A 27,890-nucleotide genomic window follows, 5' to 3' on the forward strand; every position below is an offset into this window, starting at 1 on the left:
CTCCCCTGCATTGCTTTAGTCATTTAAAAAAAGCTCTAACGATTCACGCTGTAAAAGCACTGTAAAACATAAGAGTGGTGTAACAAAATTTGAAGTTAATCCCAAAGTGTGCAGGCTCGTGTGGCATGTGGGTGTTAGTACAGCCCTGTTCTTACTGCGAAAGACACAGCAGTTACCCATAGCCTCTGGCATGCTGGGGGGGCAGATGGGAGGGACAGGTCTGTCCCCACAAGAAAGCTCAAGAGAAACAACTAAAAGCATGAAATCAATGACTGTAATCCCGTTGTGGCTATTCCTACCCCAACTCATGCAACCTTAGATACTCTGCAGCCTCATCTCCACACCTTGCCTTTCCCGAGTGTTTCCATGCAGTCTGGGCTACAACCGTGTCCTTCTACAGGAGCACCGAGGCCATGGGCAGAACAACACAGGGAAGTTTACACTGCAGCTTCCCCCGCTGCTTGGGCCACCGCTGAGAACCTCCTCCTTTGTGCGCTTACTTATGTGTGTAGGTGAACACACAACATGAATCACATTACTTTTTTTTATTATTAAAAAAATCCACCTTTGTTTCATTTGCTACACTTAAAAGAAATAGTGTGGTTTGCTAAGACATGCAAACCCTTTCATTCAAAAAAGGCAAAGAAAGCAAACGAACAGCATTTTTTTTCCAAATAAGTCAACTCCTCGATTACAAAAACACTATCAGAACTAGAAAGATCTATAATACAGAGAAAGTGCTAGCAGGGAAATCATTTACTGCTACCACAAAAGACTGATAGGAAAAAAACCCCAAACCCCCAGAATTTTGAAGGCACATAAACCCCCTTGTTCCTGTGTCATCAATACAAGATTTATATCCCTGGAGGTGTCACATGGAAGCTGCTGCATCCGCACCACTGAGCTGAGCCATCTGATGTTGACATCCTCTAGCTAGAGCTTCCACATACGGAAATGAAGATGGAGCTGGCAGGTTATTTGGCCCCATTCTTATACAAAACCATTGTACATTCTTATACGAAACACTGCATGTAGGTTTTTTTCAGATGCAGCTGGTAATCCCTTTTTTTTCCTGGTGAACACCACAGAACTGGGTGTTCTTATGCCCCAGCTTCCAGAATCAGGTGTGTCAGATATAAACTCTGTTCTCAGTAAAAAACATATGTGCAGATTTCACAGCAGCAGTGAACCTTTAATGCCCCAAAATCAGAAGACAAACACACCTCATTTTCTTTCTGGATTTTTACATCAGTCTTAAGATTTAAAGGCTCATTACGTCCAGAGTTTGAAATGAACAACTGTGATGCAGCAAAGCTCTCCCTGTCTCAGACAATAGTCCATGTATATCCAAGTGTATTTTTAAGTATACTCCTAATCTTAAACCTCTCAGGGTAAAAAAAAAAAAACAAACCAACAAAAAAGACCTCAGAAAACCAAAGAGTACCTTTTCCTGATCACTCGTTATCTGTTTCCTCCACTACTTTGATAATTCCTCTCACTAGCCAGACCCAGATCCCCACCTCCCTACCTGCACCACTCCCCCCCCCCGCTATTTCTATTTTCCTTCATTTCTCTCTCCCTCATCTACTTGCTTTTCCATCCATCCTTGGCTCCCTTCCACACATAGCACAAAGCTCTAGAAAACCAACTCATGTCCGAGAACAAACTTCAGCTCAATTAGTCGAAGATTATTTCCTCATCCTTGTATTTCTTCAACCCAATCCTGATTTTATAAAGCGCCGGAAGTTTTTGCAGAGAAGAGCACTCAGTCTTGGGGAAGGGGCTGGTGGAGGGGCTCGGGGCTGGGACTGTTTGTCCAAGAGGTTTCTCAGATGCAGGTCTCAGATTTAATCCTAAGAAAGCAGCGATGGCCTCATGTCCTCCCCGGTGGGGCGCGTGGAGCTGCGCTAGCGGACGAAGGATGCCACCTGAGCTGCCACTCCAAAAGGAGCGGAATAGGCTGCTGCTAATCCTTGCAGGCCGACCACCAAGTAGCGGCATCCCTTCTGCAGAGCTTTGCCGACGTTCTGCGGAGAGAGATGGGAGAAGGGGATAAAAAAAGGAGAGGTGATAGAAAATACCTTCACGTAAAATCGTTCCGACAGCCAATGTCACCAACCCAGAAAATGAACTTCTCCCACAGCTAATGAGGGCTTGAGCATAGAACAACATATTATCATCTATTTTTATATAGAAATACACACCTACAGAGTATAGTTAAACTGAACAGGTGCAGCCTCCACAGGAAGCCAGGCTTTTACGTGGGCTTCTATTCAAGAATAAAATTAGTTTAAATTCACACCTAGTTTGTAGAGGTACATGTTTCCCCCACACACATGTTCTAAGTATCTTAGTAACTCTTAAAAGCACATAAGCTGTTAAAACTGGTGCTGAACAAGAAGGCAGTAAACCACTGAGAATATTTTAATGTAAATTTCATTGCTTTTTGTCAAAGATATGTTTGGTCAAAATAAGAATGTTTTGACCCACTTTCACATCTCTACAGGTTTAAGAGCTCATCTATGTACTGCATTAGAGATAACTTGCTGCAGATTATTTAAACTAAAAACCTTAATCTAATTTTAATTTCACTCATGATAGTTTTTGCTCATATGGCTGGTCATGACTGGGGAATTAATACAGTGTGGTCAGTTTGGGAGGAATATCAGAATTAACTGTTAGTTAATTCTTTATGGTTGCGTGGGACTATATCAAAATCATCTCTTGTAATATGGAAAACACTGAAACAGAGGATAAACTTTTAAATTGGTGAAATCCAGTCAGTATCTATTATATTCCTAGGATTTCTTAAAGCTGGATTACAGTGGCACTGGCACATGAAAACCTTCAGCTGTCACGATGCCACCACATAGCTGATTTTTGCTGCATTTACTCCTATGGAAACTTACTTGAAGGGAGTTAAGATGGCAAAATAAAAGGGCAGCTCGAGCCTGGGGGTAGAGCCTGAGGATGGAGGAGGAGATGCAGGGCCTTCCCTTCCCACCTCTGCCCTGTCCTACTATGTCACACTGGCGACTTCTTTCCTCCCTCCTGTGCTGCGTGCCACTTACCTACCCGGACCTCACCAACGCTTTCACAAGTTGTTCTTTACTGCCAAAGCCAAACTGGCAAACCTTCCCCGTGGGGATGTCGTCTGACCAATACAAAAGGGAATACGCAGTGTCCAAGCACTGGCCTGTGCTCTAAACACAGTTACAAGCGCCCTTATACCAAGAGCACACACAGCAATAGCACCAATAGCAAAATTATGAACTGCTGTGACATAACCGTGCTCACAGAACTGCTCTGTATAAATCGAGACAACAGACTTGACACTGCTTCATACTCCATGTGTTGACTGTGACTTGGAAATCCGTGTTGGAAACTCAAAGTATCAAATCCATCATGAAAGAATGAAATATTCTATTCCTCTTTATGAAACAGTAGTATTTGTGAGGCAGCTCATGACTACGCTGTCATCTGCAAACTGTGTGAATTTCAAAAGTAAGTAACTTTGCCAAACTAACTGGCATTTTCTGCATATCGGAGATAGCAAGCATAACTTTACCAAAACCATCATTTTTTAAAGAATGCAGTAGAAAGTCATGTCTCATGCTGACATCTGTAATCTCTCCAGTAGGAAAAGATTCCGGACACCAGACAGGTTTTTCCTGCTCACACAGAAACTACTTTTTGCTACAAATATCCAAGACATACCAGAGCTGTACTTCAGTGACATAACAAGAGAAAAAATAATCGAATTCCTCCAAATAGCACTTTTGTAATCAAAGGCACCCACCCTCCAGGGGGAAAAAAACCCAACAAACCACCAGACTCCCGGACTTGTGACTTTCCACACAGGAAAGCAAAAGAACAATTTTGATCCAAAATAGTTGTTACACAACGAAGAACACGTTGCATTTTTTTCTTTAACTCATACCAGTGGCTTTCAGGGGACACCGGGAAGGTAAACTGGCAAAGGAGTGTACCGGAGGGATGTTATCACCCTTTCTTTCGGTCACTGAAGCAGACGAAAAAAAAAAAAAAAAGCAGGCCAATTAACTGGAAGTTTTAAGGAATGGTGTCAAAACAATGACGCCGAGGGAAATGCAGAACAAAGAAAGGCAAAGTACCCGTCACATGGACCAGCTTAGTGTCATTTTCGCTCCGGAACGGCAGATTTTCTACTCTTTGATCCCGGCGAGGGTCGGTGTCCTGCCTTCCCCAGCAGCACCGGCTCCTCCCCGGCAAGAGCAAGACCGAGAGCCAGCCCGGTGGCGGACCCCCGCCTCGGGGCTCAGCGCCGCCGCCTACAACGCCTGAGGGACAAGGGGGACCTCCGAGACCCCCCCCGCCCGCTCCGCCCGCCCGGCGCCGAGGGTCCCCGCTCCGGCTGCCCCGAGCCGCGGCGGCTCCGGGCGCGCTGTGCCCTCACCTTCCCGTACTTCTTCAGCCGCTTCCCGTAGGGCCGCTTGGCGGCGGCCCGCGGCGGGCGCAGCGGCTCGTAGGAGTCGGGCAGGAGGACGAAGTGCACCTTCCTGGAGGCAGAGCCGCCCTCCTCCTCCTCCAGCGCCGCCGGCCGCGGGCCCCCCCCCGCCGCCGCCTCCTCCTCCTCCTCCTCCTCGCCGGGCAGGATGGAGACCTGGTCGTCGTCGGGTCCGCGGCGGGAGTACCTGCCCCTCGCCTTGGCGCCCAGCCGCGCACCCACCGTCATGGTGCCGCCGGGCGCCGACCCGTCTGCGCGGACCGCCGGCCGCTTCCTCCGCCGCTGCGCCACAGGTGTGGCCGGAGGCGGCCGCTGCCCCCTCCCCGGGGCGGGACGGCGGCGGGAAGAGGCGCCCCGGGCCCCGCCGCCGTGAGGGCCGTGACCGCGGAAACCGGCCCGGGGTAGCGGGGCGAGGGCTGGGGGAGCCGCGGCGGCGGGCCCCGGCGCGGAAAACCGTGTCCCGCCTTGCTGGGGAAGCGGGGCTTTGCTGGGGGAAGCCCGCGACTCGCCCCGCGGCAGCTCCGCAGGGGGGAAGCCCACCCTGTCGCTAGCGGTGGGACAGGCGGCCGCTACGGCCTCCGCGCCGCGACCGCTGGCGAAGGCTGAAGTAGCTCCTTCCCTGGCATCGCCCGCCCCGCTCCACGCCGGCAGCGGCCTCGGGAGGCCAGCTCTTCCCCTCCGAAACAAAAGCCAGGCTCCCTGGTAATCCCTCTGTTACAGGTGTTCCTGCTAGGACCTCGGGTGAACAGCATCTCCGGCGTACTGGGCTCCATTCTGCTACCCCTGGCCAGGGGGAAGGTATGGAAGTCTTCACTGAAAGGCAAAGTTTCTCGGTGGTTTTTGCCCAGATGCAGGGGGAGGCTGACGGCCACACGCCTCTGTAGCTGGGTGGGCTGCAGTTTAACAACTGCACTTCCTAAGCCGAGTTCGTGTAGCTGGGGTCCGTCAAGAAATGCAAAATTGCATAGGGAGGATCAATGTTATTTATTAAACCAGGTGGCATATTTATCAACATTTGATGCATATACAAATAGTTCAGACAAGCAGGTGCGATAAGGGGACAGACTAATCCTTTACCGTGGATTTTTCTTACTGAGGAACGAAGCCTTGAACCTGTGTCTCCCTGAGATGCGCCCTTAACATTCAGCAAGTAAATCCTGCACCCAGCATAGTTACCCGCCCCAAGGATGGTGCTTCGCCATCGTCACAGCTCCAGCCAGAAAGCAGTGTAACGGACACCTTGGCCAGCCCTCCCAGGGGTGGAAGACGCGAGCTAAGTCCCAGGTCTGTCACTACGGGAAAAGTGCTCTATCCCTTCCCCTATTTTATATTTAAAGGCGTCACCACTCCTGTTACCATTGTCAGGTTTTTAATTTAACTCTACAGAAGGCTGAGGTGGAGACCTAAACCCAGGACATGCTCCGAGTACCGGTCCCAAGCGGACACCTACCACAGACCACGCGTGGCCCTCAGAGCTTCTTCCTCTGGGCTCTGGCTGCGGCAGCGCCTGCAAGGGCCCGTTTCTGAGCCACCCAGTTCTCTCCCCACCTCCTGGAGCCAGATGCTCAACTTGCCAACGTCCTGGAGGTGTAGGTATGTCCTAAACACTGCAGAGACTGTGAAACTGAGTAGCACCGTAGGTCCTGTCCCAAGTACCTGCTTTAACATTAATCACATGGTAGGGCCTGAAGCAGCAAGGTATAGGAGATAAATTTTGCATGCTCTAATGCATTGCTGTAGATTTTAAGGTGCTACTTTCTTAGGTAGTTTGAGGGGTGAAGTAATTGCTTGATGCTGATTAAGCAGCAGCATCAACAAATAAAATACCAATAATCTGTAAGCAGCTGTTGAATGGGATCTTTCATCTTGTTAACCTTGAGCTAACTTGAAAAATGCGTTAATATTTTTCTGGGGCTTTGAGAGGTGTTTACATCTAGGCTTTCTGTTTATAGATCCATTACTGAATGTATACTTTGCCCCTAAGCGAGAAGTGCAAAGATGGTGAAAGAGAATCTGTCTTCTCAAGAGGGGCTGGTCTTTCCCCACAGACTGGGTTTGTACCTCACCAGCTTGTTTCATTTTCCAGAGTTCAACTATCAAAACCCCAGAGAACATATCTCTCAATTGAGATTTACTGTCTCCGTTTGCATGGCAGCAGGGGAACCATGTTCTGAGATTAAGAGGTCCAAGGTACCTCTCAGGTATATGACACCAGGTATCGAAAGTCTCACGTCTAACACCTCACGGAATTTTGGCATCATTGTAACTATATGGCAGTGATGCCACTTGGTTCTCAAGCATTACTTTTCATCCATAGAAGCTGGAATGAATGTTTGTAGTCCTTTCATTGATCTATATACATTTTAATGTTTTAAATTGGACTTCATGAAAAGGGATCTACTTAGTTTGGAAGTGTCTGTATACCGTAAATAAAGAAATAAAGTGAAAAAAACAGCCCCCACCCAAAACAGCAGAACCATGCACTAGTCTAACTGCTCGCCCCCACCCCAAACACCCCCTGGAAATGCTGCCATGAAATTACAACTGAACACATAAGCCCTCTGAAGATCCAAGACATCCCCAGCCCTTCCTGGAGCTGTGGAACTTGATGTGGCATTTAACTGTCTTTCGGATTTCTCAAGTTAAAACCGTGCTGATAAAATGCCACTGATCCCCTCCCACATGAAAGTCAAGCTGCATTTCGGATGCAAATGTTCTTATCCCCCTCTTAGCCAGAGTAACTTACACATAACAGGTACATAACACGTCAGCTGTTGAAGGACCCAAAAACCAGGCATTGAGGATTCAGCATGCAACATCTCACTGATTTCCATACCAACTACGCTCTGCTTGCCAATAAAGCCAGCGGTTCTGAAAAAAGTATCTTTCTTAGATCTTCCCATCTTACTTCTGCCACAAAGAGGAGATTTGGAAAACCAAATGAGGTGTCTGGGTGCAGCTACACCTTTCACACTCAGATTGTGCCCTTGCTGAAGCACTTGGTGTATTTGCTATGGAGAGTGTAAGGTGGTTCACAGCTCACCTGCCAACAGGGCAAAAGGAGGAAGGAGGTCAGCAGGGTTTGGGAAGTGGGGCAATTTCACACTGCTGGCAGTTACTGGAAATAATACCGTTTGCAAACTGTCTATAGAGAAACATTGAATTGGCACTTTGGGGTGCAGTGTTTTGTGGGAGAGTTGAACTAAAATTTGTAACTTCTGTTCCCTGGAAATGCTATCTGTGTTTCATGGAACATTAATACACCTCTGGTTACATCAAGCGCTGAAAACCAGTGACAATCCAGGGCAAAGTTAGCCGTGTAAAAATACAGCATGCAAAGCAGGAAGCTATCTTAAGTACTTAATCTATGGTCTCACAGCGTGACCTATATTTTTTCCACTGAACCTTCCAAAAAGGCAAGGGGTTTTGTTTCATGACTAAGTTAATCCAAGATAATGTATAAACATCATGGTTATGTTCCAGTGGTGTATTTTCAAGGATCATTGAACATTCATGGACATTTACAGGTAAATTGAGCAGACACACAAACCCCTCCCGACGCTAATTTTTGGTGAATTTCTGGAAAAGCTCCTGGACATCCATTTCTAAGAAGTGCTAAACCACTGGTACTTTCTGGACAGCGCAGGACCACAGAACCGATGCAACGCTAATCCTGAATTCACACAGTGTGGAAGATGAAGCCCGTACACCTTTCGACTATTTTGCTACCTGCAGTAATTATTGCACTTTGTATAAAGGGCAAACAACAAGTATTTTAGTATGAGAACTGTTCAAGTAAGTTTTAATAGAGTGCACCAGTGAATCAAGATGACTTGCATCAGATTTTGTTTCAATGAACATCAGATAAAAAAAAGAAAAGGGGCTACAGTTCTTTCTTTCCAAACACCACCCTTTTTCTAAGGCAACAATACACGTCCATTTCCGAACATAACTGTTACATAGGAAAGCTACATCACAGTACAGTATGTAAAGTCCATCTCGGTCAAGAAGCCATTAGAGAATGGCACATTTACTACACTTACAGCCTTCTAACTTAGGGTTACAGAGTTTACCACAGCTTTTTTTTTGATTTTTATTTTTTAAAGTGACAATTTCTTAATGAACTTTCTATTCTTCACAAGAGTGTGCAGATGGGGCCCATATGTTGATATTACAGTAATTACGACATTAAATAACATTGCACAACCAACCTCTATGGTTAATTCAGTACAAAATAACAAGTATTAAAATGTACCAGTACTAGTGGTTTTACATAGTTAATAATCATTAATCATGAAGGAAAAAAACGTGTTGTTTTTTTTTTTCTTTTCTTTTCTGTAGGCAAGTGCCTAATTACAAAGCTGCACATTACAGGCATAATGATGTGGAATAAATACAAGAAATCTGGTAAAATATTAAACACAAACAGGTTACATGGGAACAAACTGTACAACCACGAAAGCATAAATCAACAATTTATCATTATAAACAAGGTATGTTTAGCTGTAAAATATTATGTGGAATTTCATGTACTCTTTGGGGGCACATGTTCCAAAAGCCAAGCTAATTCCTGAGGTGGTATTATCAACTTACACAATTGGTCAACACTTCAGATTATCTTGTGCTATTAAACAGTCCCAATATTAATGTATTTCCATAAAATGGAATTTATAGTATTCTGAAGGCAGCAAACAAGTGATATTTTACACCATGATATTCAAATGAAATAATTACGGTTCTCCATTTTGGTGCTACATTTATTAACGGGCCATGGGAGTAAGCACTGTAATTTGCAGACAGAACATCACTTACATCTGGTTTCTGTTCCCCCACAGCTCTGAGCTGGCCCAAGGCAGAACAAAGATTTTAAACTGTAAGTGCCAACACTGTAAACATGTTTGTATTTTTTTCAACTAAACACTGTCCAATAACAAGGATAAGAGCCAAAGATAAGCAGGAACAGTCTCGCATAGAACAAAAGCCAATTATTCATCGACTTTTGGTTCAAATCATGAACAATCTTTAATTAAAAATGGTCATGCTACGGTTGTGAAAACTACTTTTGTGCATTTGACTCGGGACACAAGTTTTTTAAAAAACGCATGATAGAGGTAAGACTTATAAAAACCACCAAAAATGTAAATGATAGGGAAGAACTTTTCCAACTCAAAGCATCAAACATACATTTCTGTGCAGAAATCTAGACAACTATACAAGATCTGAATTTAAGCAGTCATCTTTTTATTATACAACTCTATGAACATAAAATGAACAGAATGCTCTATATACTTACCTGTACATGTGAACATAACTTCTTTAGCTACAGTTATTTAATATAGGTCATACTGGATTTAACTTTACAATTCTGAATAACTATGTATAACCTTATTGCAATAAGGGCAATTTCTACATGGGGAGTTTCACAGGCCAATCACATTAGGCGTAACCAGTACATTCAAAGTGTAGATCATGTATGAATCTTCCCTGATCCCAAAAAATTTAGGTTCTCTTTACAGCTTAAGCTCGTTTGCTATCTTGGATGCAATGTTCTTAAATGCGATAGAAGTCCCAGATATTCTCTTGAACCGAACTCCATTGAGCGACAATCGTGGCAGTTTGCAGACTTCCATCTCCCACTGAACAAGGCTATCTTGTCGTGCATCACCGTGAACACAGAAGAGCAAAAACCTCTCTTTTTGTTCGTAATCACAGTTATTAGCATCTAACACTTTCCGAATCTCTCGCATCATATCGTTCGGGTCCATAGAACTAGTGGTCTTCATACTCCATGTGAACCGCAAGGAGCGTGGCTTTGAATCTTTGCTATCCTCCTTCTCTCTGTCTTTCGGCTCCCCAGAAGCACTCCTGGAAGAAGTGACATACAGAACAGTCAAAAATAAAAGCGGTATAACCAACAGATAGAAGAGAAATACAGTTCTTGAACAGGGGTTTCTAAACTGCAATTGACACACCACTAGTCACACACAAGCTAATTCAAAGAGTTAGATGGATACTGTTGGAACAGTTCTGCACCCTCTCCTGCACGCATGTGTGCTTTGGCATAGCACTGGGAGCTGCTACCAGCACTGGTGCAGTGGCACACAAGTGTGCAGTGTGCCCCTGGTGCAGTGGCAAACAAGCAAAGCAAGTTTGGAAACCCCTGCTCTAAAATGTTCTGATGACAACATGTGCAATGGTAACTGCAGCAGACACACGTTACTCCATACTGCTCCAAAGAAAGTGGAATCTATGTGAAAGCATGACTGAAGTTCTGCTGATTTCATGGTCTGGAGCATGCCATACACCAACAAAACTGAAGTTGAGGGACACAATCCTGAAGCATAAATCATACTGTAAAAGCAGCAGAGGAAGAAATCCCACCCTGTGATTCACAAGTCTTCAGTTAATTCCCTCCCCTCTTTTCTGCCTTTCCCCCCTTTTGCATTTATTATTTATTTTTGACCTCTCTCTGTGTAAAAAGACCCTATAATAACGGGCTTTATTTTAACTGATGAAGCAGAATTTTGTGCTCAAATTTGGTTCTAAACTGCTGGTTTGTCAACCAGTTGAGTACACAGCCAGCAGCGTTTTCACAGAAGAAACACTGACATGTAGATGCAAAGTATTTTAGCTGATGCAATGACTTGGACAAAATTTCAAGGGAGTACTTTCCAATGAATGTTCTTACTCTGACGCTTCCTTACTGAATAGATTACTTATTCCATTGTAGAAAGCATTTTGAGAAACAGCACTAATTAAAGTAATTCCACAGCCAACTATTTCTGTTTTTGTCCCAGGTACTTAAGATGCCCGATACCTCCCCATCCATCACTGGGGAAAGGTGCTGTTCTCATTTTGATAGTCTATAAACTGTCGCTATTCAGAGAGGAGTCAAAACAAGTATTTTAATTTAACTTTGTGTGCTCCCCAGAGAACCACATCGATATTAAGGGATAGAGCATGGCAGGGATAAGATCCCAAACGACTTTTAGCCCAAAACAGACACTGTAGGATGACAAAAAGTAGAGGAAGCTAGAGAATGAAAGCAAGAGCTGAAAGCAACTTCACACTTCATTTCATTTGAACATTTGATTAATCTCTTTTCCCTTTCCACATCATGAATTCGACAGCTAATAGACTTTGAATTGAAAAGGGCTAATGTAGATAAAATGCATTGTGTATTATTCAATGTATCCTGTTAAGAATGTGCTGCTTTTTTTTTTTTAAATAAAGGCTTTCTGTTTTGAAAACTAAGTCGATACTTTCTGTAAGTGACCAGTTTAGAATGCAAACTACAATGCCTGTTCATTAAGAGAGCATAAAAATAAAAAATTATGCACTGTGCTAAGCACACCAAATATGCAGAACCAAATGCTGAAACATGGCAAAAGAGCAGATATACTGGAAAATGAGCATATGAAGGAATGCTTTATTACTAACAAAGCATCTATAGATCTGTGTACAGTGGTTGCCATACAAATTCAGTATTTAGCAGTCACCACCCTTTTTGTCTGAATGTCACTTTATTTCTCAGTGCAAAGTGACATTCATTTCTCAGGGACTATAAGGTGTTTACTTCTGGCAAACAGCAGCTTTAGTAATGAACTACAGTATGTAGCTATAGTAATAATTTCATATGTACATATATACACACAGACACACACAAAGTATACTACATTTTCCACTGAAACCGAAAGTAAACACCATTAAATATTTGTAAGCCAAAACATGATTTTAAGTGCCTAAATGACTGGTTAACTCCTACAGGGGGCTTTATTATTCAAAGGCATATGCTTAAATAAAGTTTTATATTAAATACTTCGCAAGAAAGCAAAAATGAGGAATAAAGGACCTCACCAAAACCCCCTCCCCCCAAATAAAAAACATTTTTGAAATGCAGATTACTTAAGCACTATTCTATTTTACATCCTGATTAAAAATCTTTAAGAAATCACTTAAACCTTGATGCGAAAGACCTAGGAGCGAAGTATTAATAGTGGCTCCTCACCTTGAGGTGTCAGTTCTGCCACTGGCTTCGCCTTCACTTGGATCCCTCAAAACAAAGTTAAGGTTGAGATTCAATGATAAAGGTGAAAAATAAAAGTTAAGAAAACCTACATCTAGAACAACGTTAGATAGCTACTGAACAAAAAAAATAATAAATAAAAAAAAATCAGTATAATAATGTCAAGCCTAATACTGTTTAATAGTATTTTTTCACAGCTGTAATTTTAGTTTCCCATTATGGTACCTTAACTTCTTTCAGCTCTGACATGTAATTGTTTAATTTTTTTTAAACTGATGGTAAAATTAACACTTTGTTCTCAACCTACTGCAGACAGAGCAATGGCCACATGTAATTCCAGCAAGCACCGAAGAGCAGTCGATCAAGGTGGTCCAGGAAGGCTCCACTCTGCACCCTTCTGGGCCAGGCCTTTAGACCTCAGTCCTGAAACCACTTCGGTACATGCCCATGCTTAAGCATACTCAAGTAATTAAAGACAGGACATGCCTAAGAGTTTCTGAGACCAAATGTTTGGAGCCCAGTTCAGAAAGGTTACTTCCACATCTGCTTAACTTTAAGCAAATGAGCTGTTACATTGACTTCGGTAAGATTACCAGTGAGCTTGAGCTTAAACATATCTTCTTATCTTGTTGAATTAGAGGTGTGCTTTACCAAGGAACAGTTTAATATTATGCCTTTTTAGTCTGAAGCAGCTTGAAAAATATCCATAGATTGTATAAGCCACTTACGTACGTTCCTAGTGCTGCTGTACAAACATTTTAGCACCAAATTTCAATTAGCTAATTAATACCTTCAAAACACAAATACTTTAGTAACTAACATCAGAGAAGTATCATTTGACATAAACCATTGATATGAAATACTTCCGATACCCTATTCATTAAGCATAGTCATTATGCATTTATTTTATATACTTACCAGAAAAGGCATTTACCTTTGCCAAAAGATAGTAAAAAAAGTCTTTCATGACACTTTCTAATCAAAGTATTCTTTAAACCATTATTTACTGAACAGTACAGAAGTTAAAAGGCATGCAGTTATGTGATCCAACTAAAAGCACAGCAAACCCCCTGCCGAATCTCCACCCATGTAAATAAACCCAGGCACTAGAAGTCTCAAACAACCCAAAGTTAAAAAAACAAAAAACCCAAAAAACAAAAAAAAAACCAACAAAAACCCCCAAACACCAACAACCCCCCCCCCCCAGCAATAAAATAAACAAAAACCCTACAAGGCCTTCATTATAGGAAAATGTATTTCTAGCAGTATAAAACACAATAGGAAATTGTATAAAAGTGTTCTATAGAAAGGATCATTTTAAAATACATCAATTTATAATATCTTAATTCTAAATGCATAGTTTACAATATTATTTTAATATTGTAGTTTAACATAATGGCAATATTAATTCTTTGATCTGACTTCAAAAAAATTCAAGATACCATTCCTTGAAATAACAATGAGCTATAATGCAAAAAAACAGCCTGTGCTCTTGAAATTGGTTAGTTACTTAGCAGAAATACCTTTCTTCCCATTCGGAAATCTACACTGAAAACACAGTTGACTAACTTCGCTGTAACTTTTTTTTTTCCTTTTTAGAAAGCAGAGAACAAACTCTCTCCCCCCAACTATGTAAGTGCTGGAGATCCCAATAACGGAGGATCATAGTCCTGTATCTTCAGGTTTCTGAAAAAAGAAAATCATTCATATACTTTTTTTTTTTTTAGGTCATCATAGGAGGTATTACTTAGACACACACTGATGCACTATCAGCTCACCAGGTTAAATCAATTTTATGAGGAACATCACTGCATTTCTAGTTTTCTCTCCTTTTCCCTTGTAATATCACCTTACACAATGATATTTTACTTACAGATTTGCAACTACTAGCTTAACCTAGCTTTGAATTTATCTTTTTTTTTTTTAAACACATAAATGATAGAATCCAGTACATAACAGCATGATTCTGCAAAGAAAATAGAGGTTTCCAAGATATAATTCTGTTGTAAAACTGACAATAATGCAGTATGGACACATCCATAAGTAGGCTTAAGAATTATACATATATCACCATTAGAAAGAGGCAAACTGAAAATTAAGTCCCCTTTTGGGAAAACTATTGTGACTGCTAAGTCAACAGTCACTTGATATTAAAGAGTGTATTTGAAAAATCTTTCCCAGCACCTCTCCTCACAGTATTGTTACTGTTAGCATCATCACAGGAGTGAACGCAGCTCCAGGATGTGTGGGTTTTCTTCTTTCAGAATCCTGAACTTAGGTTTGAAGAATCTGGTAACATGATATGAGAGGCTGCAGGATACTGAAATATTAGTACTTCCAGACATCCAGGCTTCTGCCCACTTCTAAGCTTCTCATTTATTCACAACTTTTAGAATTCCCTGAAATAATTTGTTAATACCTATTCCCTCTAAGCACAGCAATAATTGTAAATCTAGCCCTTGCAACAAACTGCACCCAGTTAAAAAAGTAAAATATTGTTAATGTTAAATAATGACTCATTTTTAAGTCACTGCTTTCAGTATTTAAAATCAAATGAACTTAACTTAATTGTAGCATCTTTGTATTTTAGCTGTAAAACGAGCAAAAACCCCTTTTGAGTAGTGTTCTCTTGCTCCTTTAAGATAAAGAAGCAGAATAGCTGGTGAAACATAATGGTTACAATATACACAGAGAAGTAAAACAAAGCAGGTTCTGGAAGGAACACACAAAACAAGCAGCATTCTAACTAAATTTACATTTACTGGAAATTCTCAATGACTTTGCAATTATGGCCCTAGTTATAGGCTGGGCTTTTTTTTTTTTTTTTTTCTCTTAAAAATTGAGGTACTAACCTGCGAACAAACTTGGAAGTTATCTTGCTTATTATACCAGTTGATGTCCCTCTTCTAGCATGTGCAAAAGCACCGGTTTCATGTGATGGTGAGGCGGGCGGTCCATTGTAAGTGGCATTACGCCGCTCCCTTAGCTGCTCACCATGGAAAGTGCTTCGACTTGAACTCCCCCGAGGAAAGCGGGTTCGGTCTGGAGTGGTAGTGCTAATACTATGAGCAGACGGGGAAGCAGCAGGCACTCTTTGAGTTGCACTGCTGGGAAAACAGAAGCATAAATAAAGAGAAAGACTATGCTAGAAACCCTCCTACATGACAACCATTTTTCAAAGATAGGAAAAAAAACCCCGCTCTTTATTTTTTTTTTTTTAAAACCTGAATCTGCTACTGATTTGCTTCTATGATTCTTACTTAGAAATAATCAAGAGAGATTTTCATTGTAAAATCAAATTATCTCAAGTATTAAGAGCAGTTAAAAAAAGTATACACAGATAACAGGACAAAGGAAAAAGGTAGAAAAGTCTGTAGTAAGATCTGAAAGTGCTCCCAGCCCTCTTCCGGAAAAATATGTTCATCAAAACCTTTAACACACAAGCACTCCAAAAACTTAACAGATACTTCTTAAGTAATTATCTGGCACAAATAAATGTATAAAGCTACTTGGGTATTTAATAGCAAGAGCAACTATACTATGGTGCTTTTAGACAGAAATGAGCCTAGTAATCTACAAAATCCTGAGGTTAACATTTCAGTATTTCATTTGAATTTATGGTGGCCAGTGTTGAACAGTCCTGTCTAAATTAGTTAAATTTTTAACTACTTAAGTTTTCCAGAAGCTTCCAGAGGGAGGCAGTCAAGGAACTTCTTTAACTGTATGCAAACATGTGTGATGAACAAAATCAGGCTTCAGTCATCTGTAATACCCACACTACTTGAGTAAGCTACTGTTTTGAAACAGAATGCAACATGACAGTTTTGAATAGCTTACAAACATACTGAAGTATATCATGAACTGAACAACATTTTTAAAGTGCACAGCATTAAAGAAATAATAATCAATTTGTTACCTTGGTCGGTAAGCTTCAGTGCCATCTTTGATGGTTGGCAGTGTAACTTTTATAGGATGACCAGAGGCAGACATAGACTTTTGATGTCGAGGCCGTGTTGATACAGCAGAAGCTACTGCAGAGCCTGCAGAAGATGTGCTACTTGCAGACATTTCTGTTAGGCTTTTACCACGACAGCAAGGCAGGAGGGACAGACAAATGAAAAGGGAAAAGAGAGATTAGTGTAAAAACCCATAGAAAACAGGTAAAATAACAACTAATTTTTTCTTTTAGAACATAGCAAGTGCTGTTTAAATAACCAGAAGACAGAGTGACTGGGCTGCCTTAGTCAGCTAAAGTAAAGGATACAGAATTCTGAGAAAATTATGTTCATCCATAAATCAAATCACCATATGTGAAATTAGGCCTTTTCATTCCTCCCAAGATTAAAGCTTACACACACATTATTCAAACTAGTGAAGAAAGACTACAAAGAATACATGGAAATAGTAAAAAATACTGAAAAAGAAATTCGCAAAAGACAAATAGACTGATTGAATAGAATCTCCTTTTGTGAAGTGAATGCCCTTATTTTCAGTTAAAACTCAAACACCTAAGATTTGAAACATTTGGAACTGCTGTCATATTATCACTTGGAAGTGACTGTGTTTTTAAAGCACCTCCTCTGGACTATCCCAGCCACTGCTAGGCTGAGCCAACCCTTTCAAAATATAGTTCCTTCTACTGGTACTTTTATTTCTGCTTTGCCTAAGTGGCGAGGAAGAAAATGAAAGCAGCGGCAAAACAATTGTGTTATTAATTTTTAAAACAAAAGTCAAATAACTTAAGCCAAACTACAGCTTTGCCTCTACAAGCATAAACAAAATTGCGTTAATAATGTATTAGCAACAACAGTCCCAAAGCCAAATAATATTTGTAGCAAAGAGGTAAAAATTTTGGATGAATAATCCAATGACACAAGATGTTCAGCTACACCAAATCCAAATTCAGCTGTAACACAATATATTGTAGGAAAGGCAAATACACAACTCAAAAGAAAATTGTTCTCCTTCATTTTTCAGAATACACTCAAAGAGCTGAGCATATTCATTGCACTCATGAAAGGAACAGGGATTAAGAATCATCTGTCTTTTCAATACTATAGAAAAAAATTTAAATATAAACTGTAAAATGAAACACTTTGAAATAAAATATAATTCTCATTATAGTGGTCTTGGTATTAAATCTATTGAAATAAAAACTTTATCAATCTTTGCAAGATCAGAAAAATTATTTTAGTATATATATTTTAACCCTAAATCTAAAGAACATATGTTATTTTCTTTCTTTTTAAAAAAGGATTGTTACAAACTTTGTTCAAATATTTTAAACTATACACAAAAATTTGGAAAGACACTTTTGAAAGCACCCATCTAATAATTTGAAATTACCTCCTTAAAGCACTTTAAATAGCTGTACTTTACATGTTCCATAGCTCATCATTTTAGTATATATCAACAGCTCTATACTTTTCCTATTTCCAAAATTAAATGCATCGTTAAAAAATTCAAACACTAAGACAGAAAACAAAACAAAACTAGTTTACTAGATTATGTTATTTCATGCTAGGGGATTTTTTGGTTCATTTTACCGTAACTGTTTTATTTAAATAGCCTAAAAAAAAAAAATCAGAATAAGATCTATTACTTTAAAGTAAAAAAAAATGAAGAAGTTTTTATTACTCTCCATTAAAGCCAATGTTTTATTTTTCAGTCAGGTACAGGGGTTAACACCAAGGATGAACAGAGAACATATTTTAAAAACCAGTAATTGTGGCAGTGTTAAATACAATAGTATTTAACAAAACATACTAAACGGAGTGTAATTATCATCCCACATACAGATACAAATTGGTTACCATCACTACTAAAATATTATTTAGGCCAAAAAATGATATCGAAAAGGATCATCAAGTCTTAACAATTTCAACTTTTTGAATGATTACCAGAAGAAATGAAAAAGGATCACTGTTAGGGTGATCCATCTGACGTCTCCAGCAGACTTGGCTACTTAGTTGTGAGCATAGTTACTTTGTGTTGGAAGACAACCCCTGGTAATAAATGTGAATCCATAAAAAGAGGCAAAGCCAGATCTACACATTTAGTTATAAACTTCATCAGAAACATAGAAACTGTGCTGGAAGATGAGATGAAAACACACAGTTGGACTTTATGTATTTCACACCATGCTTCATAATGGTATTGATTAATTCCATAACCTGCTTCTTTTTCTATGCCTCAGTTTTTGTACCCAAATTTATAAGCAAGAAAGTTGAAGAATACCTGTTGTCCTTCCCATTCTGTATTGCAGAATAGCGATCTGAAGAACGTTCACAAACGTAAGTATTCCTCCTTGTCATTCCACTACCAGAAAATACATTATTCTAGAATAAAATTAGGACTAAAATTAAATTAAATACTTTCTTCTACTGTATGTTATGTTGTACAAAAATGTAAGCATTGGAAGCAAATCAAAACAGAGTTTCAGCCATTTATGTATATTCTTAATGTCTTCAAACGTACTAAGTTAATCTGTTGACACAAATCATTTATATCATCAGCTATTTTTTCCCAATAGCTCATTCACCATCTTATTACTGTACCTTTGAGAGTATGCTAAAAGAAAATGCAGAGAAATTTAATTTTGCTGACACTTGCTTTACTAAGTAGTATTATCCAATTCCCACATACTATGTTACTGAATTATTTGTCTCTGGGATCAAAGGAACAAACTAGAATTGCAGAGAACACATCTATCTGGCTGGCTGACAGGCTTCCCTGTGCAGATTAAGTTGCCAACTAGAGCTCCAGCCTTACAGTTTGCTACCCCCTGTCAAAAGAGTTTTCAAGGAAAAAAATGAAAAGATTACCTATGTGTGTCAGTCGACCCAGAAATTATGATGCAGATAACATGGCAAAAAGGTCTTGTAGCAACAAATACTGATGGGACTTTCCTTCTGTTACTAATTTCAGTTTGCATACACTTCATAAAATACCTACATTCTCCTCCTCCCCCTGCCATGCACAGATTAGCTGCTGAAGACTTGCTTTCAGTATATGACACGCAATTCTCAGTTTTTAATACGTTACACATTGAATTTGGGGTGGGAGAGGTTTGCAAACTGCTAACATTCCATACTGATGCATGCTTGCAAAAGAGTTCAAATATACTAAACTTGGGTACTGCAGGACATCATGAACTCTGCAAGATTTACTGTGTGTTTAGTTCTCCCTCATCTACAGTTTTTCAGCATTAGTATCACCCCACAGAGACTACTGAATAAACTGCTTCAAAGCCAATTCGTAAAGATTAACAACTGCAGTAACTGTTTCTGAAATTAAACTCTCCTAAGTTAGACTAATATGATGATGAAGGTGATAAGTATGTTTTTAAGAAATCCTGCCTTCCCTAACATCGTATCACCCTCAAAGTTACATAGAAGTACTTTAACATTATCCACATTAGCTTTGTTCATTTTAAATGTTTGAGTTTTAAAAAACAAATTCATTTTTTTTGTGTAAGCTGCTCAACCTTAACTACTGTTGCAATATCAGACACCACTATTCCTTAATCGTGCCCATCACAAAGTCCCCGAAATAGTAACAGAGCTAAAAATGTACAAATACTGAAGTTGCCATTAGCAAGTAAATAAATTTCTCATTTTTCATAGCAAAGATACTCCATTTAATCAGTTCTCACAAAGCAGAGAAATGCTGTTGACATATCGGCTTGTACCATACATGACTGTAATCAGCTTTGGGGCAATATAGTTTTGGGAAAGCTCAGATATGAAATCTAATCTTAGAAGATTCAAAGTTCCTGCATGCAATCCACACAGCCATAATTTCATAGACTCTTTGTGGGGGGGAAGAAACTCTACATAAAATCTGAAAAAAAATGTTTAAAGCATCTGTGGATGTATTGCAGACACAGCCTGCAGAACATTAAGAGTTAAATGAACTTCAGCATTTATTTTGTTTAAAGAGAATACTAGCAGAAACGCATATCATCATCCCAGAATATCCAAGCACATAGAATCCCAAAGGACAATGAGAATTCTGCTGCCCGTCAACTGCACTAAAAGATGGCCAGAATTTTTGTATTTAATACAGCATGTCCCTGAAATAGCAAAAAGTGCACTTGAATCTTAAAATTATGATTCATGCATATTTTTTTTTTCTTCACATGAACTCTTGCTGTTTAAACACTATGCAATATTTTTTCTTTGTGTATCCTAAACACCAATACTACTGCACATGGAACTTCTACAAGGCAAAACAGATGCTTTCACATTAGGAGACAGACTCTCTTATTTGGAACAAAGATGTCTGAGGCAGTAATATGATAGCGGTTTACAAAGCTACGAATGATATCATAACAGAAGAGCTAGCAAATTAATAATTTCTTAATACAAGAACCAGGTTGTAATTCATAACATCAACAGGTGCACACACCAGGGAACAAGTGGGTTGTTCTCCCTCACCTCACCCCATTTCTGAAGTCCAAAACAAAGTGGTTTCAGAAAGCTAAACAGACAAATTTACAGAGAAAAAGTTCATGAGGGATATTACGTAGGATTATTCAGATGAAATCTCTCATTGAGGAAGTCCCTTGACTTCCTTGTAGATACACAAGCATTAGAAACCAGAAAAAGAGCATTCTGTATTGGCTCTGTTCTTACGTTCTTTCCCTAAATATCCACTATTTGTCTTGACAGATCTTCAGTTTACTCAAGTGCAGACATTCTCGTGCTCACTGTTATATTAGTGTTAGAAAAAGTAAAGTTGTGGGGGAAGGGAAAGGTTTATTTTAAAAGACATCCACTGTAGTCTATTTCTGTCTGCCAGCAAAAGTTACCAGAAATAGACTTAGTGGCTTATTCAGTAACCATTATGTCTATAGTAACCTTATACTGCAGATTTTGTTTAAATAGGGAAAAATAAATATAACAAGCCAAAAGCACACACACTCACACTGGGAACTGTAGTTGATTTCTTTCTTTCTGGACCTACAAGTGGACTTGCAGCCATCTCCCCTTTGGATCCCACTGTAGTGCTGCTAAGTTTGCGTGAGACATCCTTGTCCCAGTCGTCTTTCTGTTCACTTTCCACACTATTTGCCTGAGCCCTTTTTGTGTATGACACAGCAGGAGGAATTGAGGGACCGACTGCCAAATAAAAACAGTATTAATAAATATCTAAAAATAATCACTGCATTTTTCTTGGCCAAAATAGTCTAAATATAATTCCCGAGTCCAAAAAAAGCATTTGAACAACTATGACTACAAATATACCAACCTATTAAATTGAGCTTTGACAGGCTATATTCTTTTTACCCACTCTGTCTTCATTACCAATTTGCAGTTCAGAATTAGTTCCCATTTCACATCAATATGTAAAACATAGAAGAGTATTTTAATTCTCATTTTAAACCCATGCAATTTGTGCAATACTATTAAAAAAGGAATTAGAGGATACTTTTCAAATTGGGGTTTTTTGGTACTTTTTGCCTCATATCTTTTCCTCTGAACACAATGAAAAATCCTGTTCCCCTGAAAACCCTAGAACTACTTTGTTTAAAAGCATGTTTATACTTGGAAAAATTACAATTCTCTCCCCCTCATCATTCTTTAAAATGCTTTGGGCCAAAACCTCCATCAGTAGAATTTTACATTTCCTTGAAATAAAATCACATCAGCTGATGATCTTCACAATATTGGTTACTTTTTTTGAACACCACCATCACCACACTAACACAGAGTAAAACAGTAAAAAAAAATGGGGAAAAAAATTAGAAATAACAATGTAAATTAGGCAAAGTGCCAAACATTTTACAAATATTTCTAGTAATTTAATAGTTCTCCAAGAAAAAAAAAAGTCACCTTTCATTTAATGTTTTAAATATGCATTCCTTTTTGATGTAATCACTTTCACCTGAAAATGTTTCCTGAATACTTGGTAAAATTGTTGTCTCTTGGAAACAAACAATTTGGCCCCAACTCCAAATGTAGTGATGAACGTAATGGTTTGCTGCCTTTGAGTTTATCCAGACCAATATTTTGCCATTACTTCCTAAACAGGAAACATCCTCAAGCTCTTATTTAGTGAGTCAACCAAGTAACAAGTCCAAAAAATTAAATCAGTAAATTACATTGACCCAGATTTACCAAAGAAGCGTTCATACAAATAAAAGCATCACAGCGGAGCACAATGAGATACACAACAAATGCACAGAGTGGTGGACCTGCCAGGTTCGCAAAACACTGCACATTCAGACTTAAATTGTGTATGTTACTTTACTTGTTGGAATGTCATCCCCACCATGATCACTGAACCGCCGCTGTTTCTGATTCGTTGATATACTCCGTTGGACCTTCAGGTGAGCAGGAGACTGCACAGAACTGTTGTTGAGGTCGCTGCTAGGACGAGACCTTTGACCCAAGTTGCTGCTGGACAAGGACTCACCTCCTTCAAACTACAAGAAAAACAGTTTTTCAAAGCATAAACAAAATTCAATATTATTGGTACTTTTATGGCATAAATAAAGTGAAGAGTTCCAATCACAGGCATTTATTTTTAAATTTAAAATTGTATCCAGTTTAATTTTCTTCAAGATTAATTTTATCACTTCATCTGTGTTTAATGTGCTTTAAAAATACACAGCTAAAGCTAAGTAGTTAATGAATGCTCAAAATAACAAAAACTGTGCTATCTTAAAACCAAAGCCAAAGAATGGCTCCCCTGGCTGGTTTTTTTTTTTTTTTTTGCCTTTTTTTTTTTTTAAGCTTAAAGAGCATTTTTAGCTTCAGAACAATTTCAAAATGCATCAGATTGAGTCAGAAGGGATAAAAAAAACAAGTACTACTGATTCAAGGATTCTTTATCGCCTTCAACACATCTTTATAAGGTATGTAACTCAGCCACTGGTTTGTTGGTATCTAAGAAGCCTAAGTTGTAAGTAAGAGCAGTAGAAAAGACAAATACCCTCTTCCAAGCAGTTTGAATCAAAATCATTTTAGACAGATTCCCTCCATGCTCTGCCATCACAAGGGAACACTGGTTCAGAGATGTTGTGGGAAAATGCACTTAAAGATGCATATATCAGATCTACACTATCTTGGAAATGAAGGAAGGCCAATGAAGCAGCAGGGGAAAAAAAAAACCAAACAAAAAAACCTCCTTCAAAAAGCAAGCCTTGGTCTCAGCTTGATTTCTCAAAAATCCCTGTGGTCCCAAAAGATCTACAGATCCCTCTAGTTACAAAACAGTCAAAAGATTTTCTATCACAAATTTATTAATGACTACGATGCAATTATTTATTAAATAATAAAATATACTATAATATATGAGTGAGAAAGCATGAGTACATTTCTGAGAAATAAAGGATGTCACATCTTAGTAGTTAGAAGAATAATTGCTCTAGTCAAATTAACTATTTAAGATTTTAACTGTAAACACATGACAGGAAGAAGACTCAGCACTTAGAAGTCATGCCACTTCAGATTAACAGCAAGCTTTTTTAAAAAGCAATTAAACATATTTACAAGCAAATGTGAAGATACTACATTCAATCTATTTCTTCATATGGGAACTAACAAGATATGCAAGAAGATATGAAAAGGGAAAGACATTAATAAGTTATCTATCACCATTTTTTTTAAAAAGATGTTACAAAATAGTTCATAAGAACATCGACAGCCAGAATATTCAACCCAGCCAGATATAAAGGCCAAAAGGGAAGATGTAAGTTAGGTAGCACTTACTTCAGGTGGTTTTCTACCTAGAAGCAGATAAGTAGCCATGACTTCATCATACTTTTGGTTTACTAAAGACTCATGGATTTCTTCTCTTGAAAAGCCCATTGTGACCATAATGTCTAGAAGTAAAAAAAGCTAGATACATTAGCAGAATAAGTGCTTGGGTTTACTGACAACTTAAGAACAATGATAACAGAAAAAAATCCTTATAATTTAACAGGTAACTAGGATTCAACTCAACCAGCATCATCTTTGCTGTGCAAAATTAAAAAGGCTATAAACTTCCCTCTTTCATTGTTATTTTCTTCTTGAAAACTCTCAGCTATGTTATTCAACATAGCTCAACATTATTCAACATTAAATGTTACTCAACAACCAAATAAAACACTGGCAAATAGAAAGCATGAATAGCTACTACAGGGCCAACAGAGTATCCTTCTCCAACCACGGTGGATAAAAATAATTGTCCTCAAAAAAAAAAAAAAAAGTTTCCTTCTGCTTGTTGAATTCTGTAATCTTACTTGTCTTTTGCTGTGCTTGTAGAGATTCACATCAGCTCAGTGAAGTCACAGCAGTAGTTATAAGGAGGACATTGTAATGAAATTTCTCATTTAAATAAAAAGAAAACATTTTATTTGTATGATGAGATTGTATCTCAAATTTGGTAAAAGAGTTTAGTTTGACTTACAAGATAAAATTGCCTATGTGCATCAGATGCAACATCCTTGTAGAAGTCTTACCTATTCTCTTGGTGTCATTGAAATCTGGTTCAGGCTCAGTATATGGCTTTAGTTCTTCTTCTTCATGGCCAACATTCATCCACCGATCCTTCATAATTTGCTAAGAAAAGAAATGAGCCTTAGGTCAATATGCCATTTACCATACCCGATTAAATCTGTGCTATCTGGGCTGGGGAAAAACAACTTAAAATTCATAATAATCTGAATGCTGCTCTTCCCCTCACACATCTTCCCCTCACATCTTACAGTTTCTTCCTTTATCTTTCATATCCTTTTGTTTCCATTAGTTCATCCCCCCCACTATCTACCCTTTACAATACAAACCCCCCCAACACCAAAAATATGACAAAAACTACTGAAAGAAAAAAACCTGCAGTTCCAACACACAAAAATCTTTCATTTTGTATCCTTCACTTCCACCGTCTCTTAATCTCATCTTGCCAAGTGCCTGACACTCATGCCCTAAACTTGGTTAAGATCTCTAGATGTTACTACAATACCAACTCCATCACAATAAATAACCCCTTCAAATAACAACAAAGGAAGCGTTTAGAAACTAAGGAATATTTCAGGAGCATGCCGATGCTTCCTACAGTCATTTGTTTCAAGATTGTGATGCCAACTGGTCATTTTTTCCTATGGATCTTCTCACTGCACTTGACCTAAATACGTTCACAGTTTGGCTGGAGGGAGAAATGTCTCTTAACTCTCTCTATGCCATGCAGATATTTACTTTAAAAATTTCTGCTGCATTCTTTGGAAAATTTCCTTCTGCTGCAGCCTGGATGTTTTATATGCCTGCAAGATTGATCAGCTGGAATCCCTAACCACCACCACAATTTCTCCCTAAGGACATATTCATCTTTCTTAAAACAGCTAAAAACATTTTCCTTCCTACAGCAACAGGCACACATGCCTCTTTACGGACAGATGCTAATATCGCTCACTAGATTGACAGAAGAGTGAAACAAGTGCCAGCAAGTCAAGTTTCCCACAGCCTCCAAATATGCCTTGAAAACAACAAATTAAGTTATTTCTCACAAAGAGCAAGAGACTCAATTTTCCATTGATATAACCAAATTCTTTGTATGTAGTGCTGCTGCCAAATTACAGACCCAAGTAGCTGTATCCTTACAAGAACAATACAGAACTTTGTACTGATACAACTTTGGCCAGATAACATTTTGCTGACAATAAGACTTAAAGATTTGTTCCAAGTTCTGCCACAGAATTGATTTTTTAGCTTTTGAGGGGGGATAAAAGGGAAGGGATTGCGAACACGTATTACTATACTGCATTTCTGGCACACAAAGCATGAGTCCATTTGAAAATAGACTTTGGTTATGTATTTGTAGCCTTGCAATAACATGATAGACTCCCCAAAGAGTACTACGCAGTATCTACAATTACAATTTTTTAAAGATACTGTTAATTAAATCTAAAGTTTAAGCATGATGAGGTGTTTGGATGACAGGAAGCACAGTGCTCAAATCCTACCTCCCTTTCTTGATTCTTCTTGAATTAACAGGCAAACCCAACAATTCCCACTTACAGTTTTTCATGTCTCTTCAGTAGGTGGATCTACAGTTCAATGTAATCTGCTCTAAGTTTCCATCTGTTAAATATTTAAACTTTTGCTAGCTTCTGTCTTTTAAATACATGATCTCATAGGCATACTGAGTTATTGTACAACTCTTAAAACAGGCTCTTACAATCAAGCATTTTGAAGTGACACAAATGATCCAATTCCAGGATCAATATTACATCTGTGTAAGTTCAGCTGGGCTTCCAGTCAGCTGATTAAAGAGCAGCAGCCTTGATCAGGGTATTTAAACATCTGACCCAAATGGTATTTCTTAAAGATAACCCAAACTGAATTTCAACAAACTAGGTATTATCGATGAGGTGTCCCTCAATTTTCAGGAAAACTATCTAATAAAAATCTGGCCTGGATCAAGACCTGTCTGTCTCAAAATTATTTGATATATTACTCTTTGTAAGCATAAATCTGCTCTGTGGGAATCTCACATAGCGTTGCTTTGCAAAGAATTGAAGACTGGGGGGTGGGGAGAAAGACTTTGCTGAAATCCTAATGGTTAAGAGAGATCCACATATTTCCTGACAATGCATTTTTCCCATCTCTTCCTGCAAAGATTTACTATTTTACAACAACATTCTCTTGCTTCTAAAATATTTTCTCTCTGTTGCAACCGTGAAAAAGTCTAGATGAGCCATTTTAATAAAAATTTGCCTGGTCCTTACCAGAGGAAAAGTGCTAAGCCTAACCCATACAGTGCTGATCCTGTGTCAGTCTCAGCTTTGATGCTAATGTCACTGACAAACATCCTATTGGATTGTCTGGGAAAAACATGCATGGGAACTGAGCGGGTATATGGCTGGGACTGAGCAAATAATTAAAAGACAAAGCACAAACAAAAATCCTCCCCACCTAAGATGACATTGTCTTTCCACTTTCAGAAACTTCCAATAAATATATACTTTCATTCTAAATATGTATTTTTAGAAGTGCTTAGACGGAAGAAATAGTAATTTCTTTTCAAACCATGTACCATAGCTTTCTAATTTGACAAACATGTGATTTCAGGAACACTAATGTTAAAAAAATTTGTGATGTGTCTCTCCCTCAGATTAGCATACTGATCAATGCCCATTATCACCAGTATTTTCATACTGGCACAAGACGCTCCCCTGTCACACATAACATTTACTCGGTCTCTTCCATACAATCTGACAACTATGCTGTTCCAGTGAGGCTGTTATCCAACACCTCTCTCCAGGGACAGGAAGGAATTTTTTAAGAACTGGATAACGCTACAATATCTAGAATGAAAGTGAAATTAGATCTGAAGAGAAACTGCTGAAAATCCAGAGGGAAGTTCAATAAAAGGAAAATCTATTTTCCTAAA

General features: G+C 39.0%; 2 protein-coding genes across 11 annotated transcripts in view; both read right to left on the minus strand.

The window, feature by feature from the left end:
- Positions 1–530: 530 nt before the first annotated feature.
- C13H1orf115 (chromosome 13 C1orf115 homolog) lies at positions 531–4,827 on the minus strand. Its single transcript, XM_052805303.1, has 2 exons — positions 4,436–4,827; positions 531–2,027 (listed from the first exon to the last, which is right to left on the minus strand). Exons 1-2 carry the CDS (start codon positions 4,712–4,714, stop codon positions 1,908–1,910), a joined length of 399 nt encoding a protein of 132 aa, XP_052661263.1. The 5' UTR covers positions 4,715–4,827; the 3' UTR covers positions 531–1,907.
- A 3,432-nt stretch (positions 4,828–8,259) lies between these two features.
- MARK1 (microtubule affinity regulating kinase 1) overlaps positions 8,260–27,890 on the minus strand; it is a 60,715-nt gene continuing 41,084 nt past the window's right edge. For 4 of the 10 annotated variants that reach the window (XM_052805297.1, XM_052805293.1, XM_052805301.1 and 1 more), the window contains 9 exons: positions 24,964–25,063; positions 24,230–24,342; positions 22,767–22,941; positions 21,441–21,634; positions 18,750–18,850; positions 16,429–16,590; positions 15,365–15,619; positions 12,495–12,539; positions 8,260–10,351 (listed from right to left, as the gene is read on the minus strand). In XM_052805297.1, coding sequence (XP_052661257.1) covers positions 9,997–10,351; positions 12,495–12,539; positions 15,365–15,619; positions 16,429–16,590; positions 18,750–18,850; positions 21,441–21,634; positions 22,767–22,941; positions 24,230–24,342; positions 24,964–25,063 — 1,500 coding nt within the window. In that variant the 3' untranslated portion in view covers positions 8,260–9,996. The remainder of the gene's footprint in view (positions 10,352–12,494; positions 12,540–15,364; positions 15,620–16,428; positions 16,591–18,749; positions 18,851–21,440; positions 21,635–22,766; positions 22,942–24,229; positions 24,343–24,963; positions 25,064–27,890) is intronic. The other 6 variants (XM_052805299.1, XM_052805295.1, XM_052805296.1 and 3 more) reach the window with 5 other exon arrangements.

Source organism: Harpia harpyja, chromosome 13 (assembly GCF_026419915.1).
Source record: "Harpia harpyja isolate bHarHar1 chromosome 13, bHarHar1 primary haplotype, whole genome shotgun sequence".
NCBI lineage: Eukaryota > Metazoa > Chordata > Aves > Accipitriformes > Accipitridae > Harpia > Harpia harpyja.